At 36.1% G+C, this 12525-nt stretch overlaps 3 protein-coding genes across 3 annotated transcripts; 2 read left to right on the top strand and 1 right to left on the bottom strand.

The window, feature by feature from the left end:
* Positions 1–984: 984 nt before the first annotated feature.
* Positions 985–2216, top strand: LOC119997882 (eukaryotic initiation factor 4A-8-like). The gene is made up of 4 exons (XM_038845110.1): positions 985–1050; positions 1174–1283; positions 1541–1974; positions 2097–2216. Exons 1-4 carry the CDS (start codon positions 989–991, stop codon positions 2199–2201), a joined length of 711 nt encoding a protein of 236 aa, XP_038701038.1. The 5' UTR covers positions 985–988; the 3' UTR covers positions 2202–2216.
* Positions 2217–3866: 1650 nt separating this feature from the next.
* Positions 3867–4735, bottom strand: LOC119997909 (transcription factor PRE5-like). Its single transcript, XM_038845139.1, has 2 exons — positions 4507–4735; positions 3867–4259 (listed from the first exon to the last, which is right to left on the bottom strand). The coding sequence occupies exons 1-2, from the start codon at positions 4627–4629 to the stop codon at positions 4107–4109; spliced, it is 276 nt and encodes a 91-aa protein (XP_038701067.1). The 5' UTR covers positions 4630–4735; the 3' UTR covers positions 3867–4106.
* A 5676-nt stretch (positions 4736–10411) lies between these two features.
* On the top strand, positions 10412–12415 carry LOC119997303 (tubulin alpha-1 chain-like). The gene is made up of 4 exons (XM_038844217.1): positions 10412–10661; positions 10764–10998; positions 11106–11476; positions 11572–12415. Exons 1-4 carry the CDS (start codon positions 10569–10571, stop codon positions 12226–12228), a joined length of 1356 nt encoding a protein of 451 aa, XP_038700145.1. The 5' UTR covers positions 10412–10568; the 3' UTR covers positions 12229–12415.
* The last annotated feature ends 110 nt before the right edge of the window (positions 12416–12525 follow it).

The raw sequence follows: 12525 nt of genomic DNA, 5'->3' as shown, positions 1-12525 counted from the left end.
TAAATTGAAAAGTGGGGATGTAATTCTAAAGTTATATGTTGTACTTTTTAGTGAAAATCTTTGCAACTCCATATATGTAGGCACATTATCGACGAACCACGTAAGTATAGTGTCTATTAATTTTTACACTCTTAACCTATCATATCGGGTCTTCTATCTCTCTGTTTTTGCCTTTATATGTGATAGAGCTGATTGCTGCTTGGTTGGGTGTAACTTAATTTGATGTCTCTTTGATATATGTTTTAAATTTCGTTAATGCTTGTGATCTGATCTTTTGAGGATCTTTGTTTTGGTTGCCTGATTCGTTGTTGCCATGTTGTTTTTTTTTTTTTTCCTTCTGTTTTAGTGTTCTTCTACTCTGTTCTATCTATTTAGATTTGCAAGTAGTTTTTAGCTAATTGGAAGTATAGCAGAAAAGATTCAGTTTTTTTTTTATTTCCTCTGTTTTAGTTTTTTCATACTCTGTTCTATTTGGATTTGCAAGTAGTTTTTAGCTGATTCGACGTATAGAGCAAAAGTTTCAGTTTTTTTGTTCTTCTTAGGTTCATAGATGAGTCCTTGTTTGTTTCAAATCGAGTCGATGTCTCCTATTGGTTGATTTTTACTGTACACGGATGTGGATTCTCAGAATATGTTAATTTGTTTCACAGCTGTTAAGACAAAAGCATTATTTCTGGTGCTTAGTTTAATGTGGTGACATTTGGAGTAGGCAAAGTGGTATCAAGTAAAGAAAGATGATCTTCTCTCTTTTTCCTCTTGTTTTTGATGGAGAAGGAAAAAATTATGATTGGAACCATGTAAACTGTGGTACTTGTTTGTTGCTGTTACTGGATTAACTTTGTGCTTGATGCTTGGTTTCTATTGTCCTCTTTGTCTGTCAACTTACAAAACATTGAAATAATGTATGTGTCTTTTCTTATCTAGTGCTTTTGAAGGCGCACAATTTATCGGTATTTCTTTTAACAGTTCAACTGATCCGTGCTTTTCAATGTCAGTCATGGCAGGATTGGCAAAGGATGGATCACAATTTGATAGCAGAATGAAGGAACCGTGAGTTTCTTGTTTTTTTTTTTTACTGCCACCCTCCCCCTCTCTAGTTCATCCACTTCTGTTTGGCCTTTTTCACTTCTTTGACGTGAACTGATCATGATTTGGAAAAATCCTTTACCGCAGTCTCGCATGTGATGGACAAGATTTCATCACCTCTAATGATGTGGTCAAATCTAATAATGTGAACTATTTTGACATCATGGAGCTTTTAAGGGACACCTTGGGTGATAGGGGTATGTATAGAATGTCTTCCCTTCACTGTGTTCTCTAATATTATCCCGTAGTTGTGCCTAAATGCTGAATTTGATGCCTTCATTAGTATGCTAAGATTAGATATGTTATGTTTAAGCAAAGCATGTGGTCATTATGAAGATCCTTATCTAAGAATTTTGCTTTTATGTTAACGTTCGACTTTGCTATCACAAAATTCTTGTTCTTTTGTATTCTTAACGAGATATGATAATCATTTTAATCTTAATTATCTTTGAAGTTCATGAGCTAGCTTCTAAATCCCAGCAAAGAGAAATTGCTTCATTCTGCGACAGTCTTTATGATATTCAGCGGGGCCAATCTGGAACCGAGAAAACTGCGACTTTATGCTCGGGCATTTTGCGGATTCTTGATTATGGTTTGGTTCAATGCCAAGTCTTGGTTTTGGCACACACCAGAGAAGTCGCACGACAGATTGAAGAAGTAATGCGGGAAGAAAAATATTTTCCTGTTGTTAAGGTTCGTGCTTGCGTTGGTGGTACAAGTGTTAGGAAGGATCAATGCATTCTTCAAGCCGGTATCCATGTTGTTGTTGGTACTCCTGGTCGTGTGTTAGACATGATGCGTAGGAAGTACCTTCGCCCTGATTATATAAAAATGTTTTTGTTGGATGAGGCTGGTGAAAGGCTTTTAACAACAGGTTACGAGGATCAGGTTTGTCTTTGTATTATTATTTCAACCAGTCTCGGTTAGTTTTTGATTACTTTTTTTTTTTCTTTTTGTGTGTGTTAATTCCCCCCTTTTGTTTCCTGCATTACTCATGGTGCTCTCGTCAGGTTGTCGACATTTACGGGATGCTACCGTCAGATATTTCGCTTGGTTTGTTCTCTGCAAGAATGACACCCGAGGCTCATTTGTTTGTTGATGATTATCTCCAGTGAAGAGCTCATTTGAAGGCATTTCTTATCAAATGCTGTTGGTTTTTTTCCCCTCCTCAAAGCATGGTGTTTTTGTTTTCTGGTTTAGAGACTCTGAATGAATAAAGATTGTATTTATTTTGTGATTTGTGTGACTTGATTGATCTCCTCTTGTTGCAAAAGTAGGAGGGAAATGAGACACAGTCTAAATTCTCTCAAACCCAATCACAATTTGCTGGTGAACATGAAGCATATATTACAGACTGAGGCTTTACCAAAAAGATCAAATATCCATTTCCAATTCGGTTTGTTTCTCCCCGAGTTCGAATTTGTCCTAGAAGTTGTCTAAATGGTTACTGACACGAGTCAGAATGAGACAATTTTGAATTGGCCCATAGTCGCTGGCACATTGACGATTATGATTTTGAATTTGGTAAAATTTTCTTTTAATAATAAATGCTAGGAATGTACCCGAGCTTCTTCGTGGCGAGCTTATTGCACCGTCACAAAGTTTATAATTTTACTAAGAGAGAAATCTAAAGGAAACTGTCTTTCTTGAAGAAAAAGCCTAAAAATGGTGAAGTTATATATGTTTTGTAATCTAAAAGATTCACTCGATCTTTATCTTCACCGAGGAGATTTTGAATGCTGAAGGGTTTACGTATATTTAGTGTCACCAAGTTACGAATTGCTACACAACATCATCAAGCGAGTGAAGCCTCTCAATGAAAACAATTTCGGGAGTTTACTTATCATTAGCTCATCGACCAAGTGATAACTAATAAACTGTATACAAGTTACGCATGTAATGAAAATAATTTAATTCTTTTTTATTTGTTAATTAGCATATATGTATCAAATGTTCAATTCCAGTTACAAACATATATTTCAGTGATAAGGACCGGCCCATGCTTAGGACATGGCCCAATGAGACTCGTCGCATTAGGAAAGTGTGGCCTGAGGGGTTTGGACCTAATTCAGGGATCACAAAGTGGCCGTTTTGGGCTAGGGATTTCTCGAGTTATATAAAAAAAAAATAACAAACATGACAGCAGCTAGATACATGTGGGGGGGGGGTATATGATATATGTGGGGGATAGTGACCATTACATGAAAAAGCGAAAATTAGAATTAGCCGTGAATATTATGCCAACTGATTGTAATGGCAAACAATTCATACACCCTGAACAAATCCCTAAAACTAAAGATGCATTTGACATCCACATGATGATAAGCCATTTAAAAAATTCATGGCACATTTTAACAGTAAACTGAACCCCGACTCATTTGACATCTTTAATAATTTGTGATGGTTAGGATTAAATCACATCAAATATTATTTGGAATTGTATATCTTCACGCCGCGGAGTTGCAAGAAAAGGCTTGATCCTAACCATCATAAATATTTATCAAATTATTATTAATTAATAATTAAATAAAATGACGGTGTATACCTTTATTGATATATATTTTTGACTGGTTAACATTGTTTTTAATATTCAATCAAATCACTATCTAATGATCATTGAGAGGCTTTTCATGCTGACATTATGCCATTGATCCCGACTTGCCGACAAATCCTCCCAAGTCAACATATTTTCTGATTTTGACACTATTAACCAAAAAAAAATAGAAAAAATATTCTCATAATTAATTACTTAATTAAGTCCCACATATATTTTTCACCTCGATCAATTTCGTATTATTATTATTATTATTATAAAAAACTAAAAACATCAGAATTATAACAGGAGGCTTTGCTAGCACAAGCAAACTTAACTAATTACATTAAATAATCTATCACCCAGTTTGGTCTATAGTGACCAAAACCTAACTAAGATTTCATAATAAAATAAGGGAAATAGTACAAGCTAGGGCAAGCTAGTTAATTAATATATAATAATATAGATTAAGAAAAATAATTATTTATTACATAATTAAACCCCTGATAATGGCAGCTTCAGGACTATCGGCATCAATTGTAGCCAAAAGCTGCGACAATCGCTCGCTTAAGTCGTCGACCTCCCTGTGCAAGTTCCTTATATAGTTGCAGGTCTCCTGCAACACCTTTGAAGCTGAAACCTACATTACACACGCAAACAATAAGTCACTTTCTCTTCAACTATACATGCATATATACATGTAACTATCTTACTATTTGTCTGTATATGTATATATTGTCCAACTAATAAGACTTTGGAGGTCAATATGACACATATATGAAGATATGTGCCTTGATTTCAGGCTCAATTGTCAAACTTAGCACTTTTCATGCACCATGCTGCATGTTTCCATGCCATGCCTGTGAATTAGTCTACCGTAACCCTACCTTATGGGAGCGCCTTTGTTGAATCTCAGGGAGGAATTGCCTTAACTTGGAAACAAGTTCAACGATCTGATCATCACTGATCCTTGAAACCCCAGATTGCTGCCCTGATCTTCTGCTAGACATTCTTGATCAATGGCTTGTTTCTCTCTATATATGTCTCTCTCTCTTGAGTAGTTAATTTGAGAGCAATGAATTGTGTATATAAGAGGAAGGAAGTATAGTGGAAGTGTTAGATATAAATGGAAGGAGGGAGGGAGGGAGGGAGGGAGGGAGGGAGGGAGGGAGAGATGAAGAATTGGAGAAAGTGATAAGAGAGTTATAAAGAGAGGCTAGTGAAGGACCACAAAGAGTAGGAGAGAGAGAAGAGAGAGAAAGTACAAATTACACAGACAGTGATGTTGGATGTGAAGTAGACAAGTCCATTGGAGAAAGCAAGGGCTTTGGTTTTTAAGAGAGATAAGACTTTATTACTACTCAATGGTGTGCCTGAGTTTTCGAAAGCTCTGAGCAAAATCTGTAAAAATGTCAGAGTCCTTTTAAAAAATAATAAATATCGTATGGTATTTACATAGATTTGAGTTACTACAACAATGATATTTTTTTAAAAAATATGAGGTTTTGCGAGTAAGGGGACCCTCTTAGTGTGACTGTGTGTTCCCAAGTCGAGGTATGATCTCAAGTGACTTAAGAGACAAGTGTTTGTTTTTAAGTTAACAAAGTGGGCCTTCATGTTGTATGTCTCAATGTACAACACCATGTGACGATAGATTCATAGGACACACTGAAAATCCCCCTCTCCAATCAACCTTCTTCACTCAATTTCATGCACCATCACAATAGTGTAACTTTTTAATTTTACCTCATATACGTTGGATTGAGGAGATGTCCGATCCTCTATTTACTAGACTAATGTCCGGTATTAAATGTAGACCGTTGAATTGGTATTCAAACTCGTCACAATAACCCAAAGAAATGTTATTCCTTATTAAGGCATGTGTGACTTTAGGTCTCCCGTTGAAATTTAATCATATTTTTAAAATAACCGACATGTATGTATGGTTTAGCAAGCAAAAAATCTTCTCGTATCTCTTTTTACGTTAATTGTTTTTTAATGTGTTTCCTTGTACCACGGACATAACTACGTGAGTTATGCAGCAATAGATTGATCGATTGTCAAATGTTGGAAGTCCTCACATGCATTTTCCCTAGCTTACACGACATGACACGTGGCGTGTCATGCAGTGTCACGTGCTACCACAATAAAATCTCATGCTTTTGTCAAGCAGTGTCACGTGCTACTCCAATAATATTCACGACCCACACCTTTCATCGATGTTTCTATATTTACTTCATAGTTAAGTTAATCACAAAACTATATTTGATTTTCACTAACAAGTACTACAACGTTCTTGAGTTATTATAGAGAATTATTCTTAGAGTCTTTGATGCACCTATATATATATATATATAACAATAATAATAATAATAATAATGTGGTAAACCAACAAGAGATGGCTCGGTTGACAATTGATTGGGTTAAACATCTGTGTGTCCAAACTTCAATTCGAATATGAACTATATTTCTAAGTGATATTTCAAAAAAAAAAAAATTGTGGTAAGGTTTGGCATGGAGAAGATATAAAAATAGTGGAATTAATTAAACAGCCTGACTATTTAGACTTCTTGTTGTGGTCTATCTCTAGTATCTTCATCTTTGTGTTTTATTGTCAAATGGAGATTGTTGTATGTTTTTGTGAAAAAAAGACTACCATTAATTCAAACTTCCAAGATTGAAGGGACATGAAATTAACTTTACAGAAAGATATATAGCATGGTTCATGATCAACTCTTTGAACCCTAGCAACTATTTAGAGAGTAAGTTTGACCACTACTTATCATTTACTCTACCTAATTAGTTAGATATAGTTCTTACATGTTAGTCCATGTGAACACATTCACTATGACTCGATGAATGTTGGTAGGGTTTTCTTTCGGTATGTCAAAGAAAATTGGAATGAGTAGAGATTTAAACTAATGATTTTGCACATCGATGACTTATCGTCCAACTAATCCCTTGAGTCAAAATATACTTAAAATATGTGATATTAGATGTGGCAACTTCGTGCTTAATATATTTGAGACCAAATTTCCTAATTAGTAAGAAACTATTTTCCCATATCTTGTACGTGCTAGTATGGACTGGAGTGGGTTTGGAAAGACAAAATTAAAGTGTGTTTTGGTCCTAAATGGAGAAATTATTATTAGTGTGGAGGGGCGTTGATGAAACCTTTCGTCTTCGCTGTAAATTTATCCAGAGTCCAACTCAATTTGTCGGAAGGTATAAAGACTTTCATTAGCTATATGCAACATTTAATAACTATAGTTTTTCTTCATATTCTTTGTATATATGACCTATCAATTGAAATGACAATTAAAGAAAATTGTTAAGCTAGGCTCGATCCTAGCTAACATACAAATCAATAGCTAGGCTTTTATGAGACCAAATTAAATCACCATCCGACATTTTCTTTCACCTTGTCTATGGAGACTCATTCCTTATTCATGACGTCTTATGAATTGTCCCCACTTGAAAGATAATATATTTACATATCCCTTTTTTTTCTATTAACTTGAAAACCCATAAATCTAGTTTCTTTTTTCAGACAACTTTTCAACCCAAAATGGACACATAATCTTGTTTCTTAATGGACAATTCTAGAAAATATTAGAAAAAAAAAATCAATTATCGTGACTTCATATCTTCTTAGTATATATTTGCTTATCAGGCTAGTGTTTTTATGTCATGTATAATTCAAACATTATTTGATTAGGTTGTGTTGGTATCTGAAATATAATTTTGGACGTGATTATAAGTCCCCCGACAAGTTCAATCCTTGATTTGATTTGTTTAAATCTTGTTTAATTAAGACACTAATTGTGCTTTTAAGCATCCAACATGTCGTAAATCCATGTCTTTGTTTACAAACTAAATGCATATATACATATATAGAGATATATCTCTATCAATATATATTGCTTTTATCTTCAGAAATTACACTTTAACTAACAATGGAAACCAAAAATTTGACAGTTGACTGCCTTAATCATAAAAATGACAAACCTTGCACTCCTGATCTTGCAATGTTATGGGGTCACTATTTTGGTAGCGACATTCACTTATTTCGTTCAACGATTTCGAAACTTATTTATTAAAACTTATAAGATATAGTCGTGGGTTTGCCGATCAAATGCCTCTAATGTCAAGACTTATTATCTCACATTGGATTACATAACTCAACCGGGTGGTATATAAACAAACACCAAACATCTCTCACACACAATAAACGCGTTTTCTAGACCTAAATACCACGAAGACGGCCAAGAAAAACAAATTCATGTAGATTGTGGTCCAAAATGGATAATATTTATTAATATATGTGGTTTGAATTTCTAACATTCAAACTCCAGTTAATGTGTTGACCAAAAATGAGCTTTCGAAAGAGCTTAATTATGAGTGGAAATAATTTCTTAAGACAAAATTTTCTTTCCAATCCCTCAATTTTCGCTCATAATAGATATTTTTTAAAAAAAATTAAGGAGTCAATTAATGGAAGCCCTCATGCTTCTTATTAAACCCAAGAATCATGCTTAATCTTAAGATACCATGGGACCAATAAACCACACTAAATTATACTTTTTTTCCTAGTATTGTAAATAAGTTAATAAACCCAATAATATCAACGAGAGGCGGTTCGGTTGGTAATCGACTGAGTTAGACACATATGTGCTCAAAATTCGTTTCCAATGAGAAATATTTTTCTCAACTGTAGTTAAAAAAAAAACCAATAATTATGTGTGATGTATTTTTGGTAGATTTTTTAATTCACTTTAGAGGGAAAGAAACTTTGTTATAATAGAAAATGTTCAAAAATAGAAAAAGGTGATTTACAAACAAAGAAAGAGATAGGAAAATGACAGGAGAGAGAGGAAAGCTTTAGTCAAACGTCAATATTAACAGCCACACCGACCTTTTTATGGCAGTTGAGTCCAAATAATAACAAATCAAGCATGTCATCATCAGATTTTGAGAGAGAGTGTGTCGTGTTTCTTGTCCAAAAAACAATCTTGAGTTAAGGGTCTCTGTAATAAAAATCACTGTAGTGTCCCTGTAGTTTTAATCATAAGCGGTTGATAGTGCATATTAGTGTGGGGCTCAGTCTATTTTTTGACTTTAATAAACAAATTTGATGGCACTGATTACAACTGTATAATATTGCAAACAGTCCTACTATAGATACACTCAACTAATAGGGATTGATGCATGCATGGGAAGAGGAGTGGAAAAAAACAGTCAAATGGAAGTTATGGAGATGCATCTTTAAATGGAATTCAAAGGATTGTGACCTTTACAACAAAACTGTGAAAATTGACCCTGAAAAAGAGCAAAAGGTGAATCTGCTTCTTTTTTTTTTCTTTTGGGTAAAGTAAAATCTATTTCTATCATCTAGACAAAGCATTAAGCATGGTTTTAAAGTCCAGACTACTTTTTCTGTTGGTGAAGTGAGCTTTTCATTATTTTGTTCTAAATAAAGCTACAAGTTTCATAAGGAGAGAATTTGACAAAAGAAAACTGTGGTGGTTAGTCAAGGAACATACATATATATATATATAATGTGATTTATGTTAGGTGGAGATGTGGAGTAATTTTGATGCTACTTATTGAAAAAACCTTCTTTTTTTTTTTGGCTGCATATGTTTAGCAACTGATTAAGTAGTAAAAAAGATAAAACACTTTGGTGCACAAGGTTTTAGCATCAGACGGGGTCGGGTGTTGGAGCTCACCCACCCAAGTCCCACATTGGGAAAAAATGATGTGTGTATGTGATTTAAATACAAGTTGTTGGACCCTAGTCCTTGGGCCATGGCTTTTGGACAAAGTGGGTTACGATTACTTGTATTGAGACCACACACATGTTTAGGTCCATTAACATAGGCTCCCCCAAGGTCCAAATTCTAACATCGGGAACAATCAAAATATAAGCGGACTTTGTCCCCACGTAATAGATGAAGTTGTTTTTAGGAATTAAACTTGTGATATGTAAATGTATTATTGCACCTCTACCACTAGACCACATGTTCGACTGTTATGTACTAAATGTAGTAGAAATGTAAAAATAAATAAATAAATAAAGCACAAATTCATCGTAATGATGTTGGTTTTTTTTACTTTTGTTTTTGTAATTCCGTATCATAAGAAAATGATCATCTTAGCAATAAATAAGTGGGCTCAAACTCCCAAAGCCCACTTTATTACTACTCAGGCCCTAGTATCAACTTACAGCCCGCTTTCCTACAACAGAAGGGCTTTGGCCCTCATTGCCTCATTGGGTCTGAATGCCTGAGAATTAGGCCTGACTCAAGTTTGACCATTGGATTCTTATTTGAAAACTGCAAACTCAGTTCAAACATGGACCCCAACCCATCAAAGCAGGCAAGAGTCCATACCATCCATATTAATAGCCACTCAACCCCCACTTGGTTAGTTAAAAACAGATGGTACAGAACAGGGCTTACCGAATTAAAACATGTCTTACTAAATTCATAAAATTTGTAAGTTTATAATTTGTCCATTACATCTTTTTAAAGACCCGAGACTTCGTTGGTAGACAAATTAAGCGGACAAAATGCAGGTGCTTTATGAGTCCAGTACTGATGAGTGACATGATGTGCACAAGGTGGCCCTGTGATCATCCTCACTTTGGAAACCGGATGCTTAATTAAAGTTTTATTATATCATGCTTTGTCTCCAAATGAGATGAGCTTTCAAGCCTTATTTCTTCATTTTTCGATTTCAGATTTCAATTTTCAAATTTGCGACAACGTACGGGAACACTAGCTGGATCCGACAGAAAAACGTTCAAAATTTTCAAATTTCAAAAATTTCTAATCCCATATTTTAAGCCGTTAAAAACGGTTATCAACTAACCCTCTCTCCCTTATACTCCTGCACTTCTCTCCTACAAATTCTTCTCCAAATTTCACTTAATCTAAGCTCAATCAAAATGAGAGAGTGTATTTCAATCCACATTGGTCAAGCCGGAATCCAAGTCGGCAACGCTTGTTGGGAGCTTTACTGCCTTGAACATGGAATCCAGGTGAGTCCCACCTGCTGCAGAGAAACTCTCAATTAATCCCTTTCTATTTTACAGTGATTTATTGTGTACTAATTAATTTTACTTGATTTTGTGTTTTTGCAGCCTGATGGGCAGATGCCCAGTGACACAACTGTTGGCGGTGGAGACGATGCCTTCAACACCTTTTTCAGTGAAACCCGAGCAGGAAAACATGTTCCTCGTGCCGTGTTCTTGGATCTGGAGCCGACTGTCATCGATGAGGTCAGGACCGGGGCATATCGTCAGCTGTTCCACCCCGAACAGCTCATCAGCGGCAAAGAAGACGCTGCCAACAATTTCGCCAGAGGCCACTATACAAGTAAGAAATCAGGGTTTATAATCTGGAAAATTGATTATTCGTTCTGCTAAATTAGTTTCAAAATTGATTAACAATTTGGGGATTTTTTTTTTGTGTGTTTGGGGCAGTTGGGAAAGAAATTGTGGATCTATGCCTGGACAGGATCAGGAAGCTAGCAGATAACTGTACTGGGCTTCAGGGTTTTCTGGTTTTTCATGCTGTTGGAGGTGGAACTGGATCTGGTTTGGGGTCTCTGTTGCTGGAGAGGCTATCAGTCGATTATGGAAAAAAATCGAAGCTTGGTTTCACTGTGTATCCTTCCCCTCAAGTTTCCACATCTGTTGTGGAGCCTTACAACAGTGTCTTGTCCACTCACTCTCTTCTAGAGCACACCGATGTGACCGTGCTGCTTGATAACGAGGCCATCTACGATATCTGTCGTAGATCTCTCGACATTGAACGACCCACCTACACCAATCTCAACCGTCTGGTTTCTCAGGTACCACTCAATTTTGAATCGAATTGAAATTGTGGGTTGTGTATCATTTTGCTTTACAATGTCTAATTCAATTCGAAATTGGGTTTTTCTGTCAGGTGATTTCTTCATTGACCACGTCACTGCGATTCGATGGAGCATTGAATGTGGACATAACAGAGTTCCAAACAAATTTGGTTCCTTACCCTCGAATCCACTTCATGCTCTCTTCATACGCCCCTGTAATTTCAGCAGAGAAGGCCTACCATGAACAACTCTCAGTGTCTGAAATCACCAACACCGCATTTGAGCCTTCTTCAATGATGGCAAAATGTGATCCGCGACATGGGAAATACATGGCCTGTTGTTTGATGTACAGGGGAGATGTGGTTCCGAAAGATGTGAATGCAGCTGTGGCAACAATCAAGACTAAGAGGACTATTCAATTCGTGGACTGGTCCCCAACTGGGTTCAAATGTGGAATCAATTATCAACCTCCAACTGTTGTTCCTGGAGGTGACTTGGCCAAGGTTCAGAGGGCTGTTTGTATGATCTCGAACTCAACAAGTGTCGCTGAGGTGTTCTCGAGGATCGATCATAAATTTGATCTGATGTACGCGAAGAGGGCTTTTGTGCATTGGTATGTTGGTGAGGGTATGGAGGAAGGTGAGTTTTCGGAGGCAAGGGAGGACTTGGCTGCTCTGGAGAAGGATTATGAGGAAGTTGGATTGGAGTCTGGTGAAGGGGAGGATGATGATGAAGGCGAAGAGTACTGATTTTTATTTTGATGTAGTGTGTTCTGCCAATGGACTCGATTGGTCTGTAACAGTTTCAATTAGATCATATTTCTGAGAAAAGCTGTAGGACACAGTCCAGTCGTCGTTCTTCATCTATTGCATCGAGCAAAATGTATCATTTTTCCCTATTGATTTTTCAATCCTTCCAATCTTGGATCTTTCTTTATTTTTTAGTTTCTTTGTGGTTAACTGGTTATGGAGCAACACAACCAGTCCTCTAAACCCGGTCCAAATGAAAACTAGGCGTTGATTGTTTCATAGGCCCACATTTGGCCA

The sequence above is a fragment of the Tripterygium wilfordii genome, chromosome 4, assembly GCF_013401445.1.
Source record: "Tripterygium wilfordii isolate XIE 37 chromosome 4, ASM1340144v1, whole genome shotgun sequence".
NCBI classification, from domain to species: Eukaryota; Viridiplantae; Streptophyta; class Magnoliopsida; order Celastrales; family Celastraceae; genus Tripterygium; species Tripterygium wilfordii.
Note: the sequence above shows the minus strand (reverse complement) of the source record. Positions and strands in the feature narration are given on the sequence as shown.

What these genes read in the sequence shown, in the direction of transcription:
- LOC119997882 (XM_038845110.1), top strand. Translation starts at nt 989, where the DNA reads ATGTCAGTCATGGCAGGATTGGCAAAGGATGGATCACAATTTGATAGC. An exon ending in GATAGCAGAATGAAGGAACC is followed by an intron (nt 1,051 to 1,173) that starts GTGAGTTTCTTG and finishes CCTTTACCGCAG; the next exon opens with TCTCGCATGTGATGGACAAG. An exon ending in CAACAGGTTACGAGGATCAG is followed by an intron (nt 1,975 to 2,096) that starts GTTTGTCTTTGT and finishes TGCTCTCGTCAG; the next exon opens with GTTGTCGACATTTACGGGAT.
- LOC119997909 (XM_038845139.1), bottom strand. Translation starts at nt 4,629, where the DNA reads ATGTCTAGCAGAAGATCAGGGCAGCAATCTGGGGTTTCAAGGATCAGT. An exon ending in AACAAAGGCGCTCCCATAAG is followed by an intron (nt 4,260 to 4,506) that starts GTAGGGTTACGG and finishes TGTGTAATGTAG; the next exon opens with GTTTCAGCTTCAAAGGTGTT.
- LOC119997303 (XM_038844217.1), top strand. Translation starts at nt 10,569, where the DNA reads ATGAGAGAGTGTATTTCAATCCACATTGGTCAAGCCGGAATCCAAGTC. An exon ending in GCCTTGAACATGGAATCCAG is followed by an intron (nt 10,662 to 10,763) that starts GTGAGTCCCACC and finishes GTGTTTTTGCAG; the next exon opens with CCTGATGGGCAGATGCCCAG. An exon ending in CGCCAGAGGCCACTATACAA is followed by an intron (nt 10,999 to 11,105) that starts GTAAGAAATCAG and finishes TGTTTGGGGCAG; the next exon opens with TTGGGAAAGAAATTGTGGAT.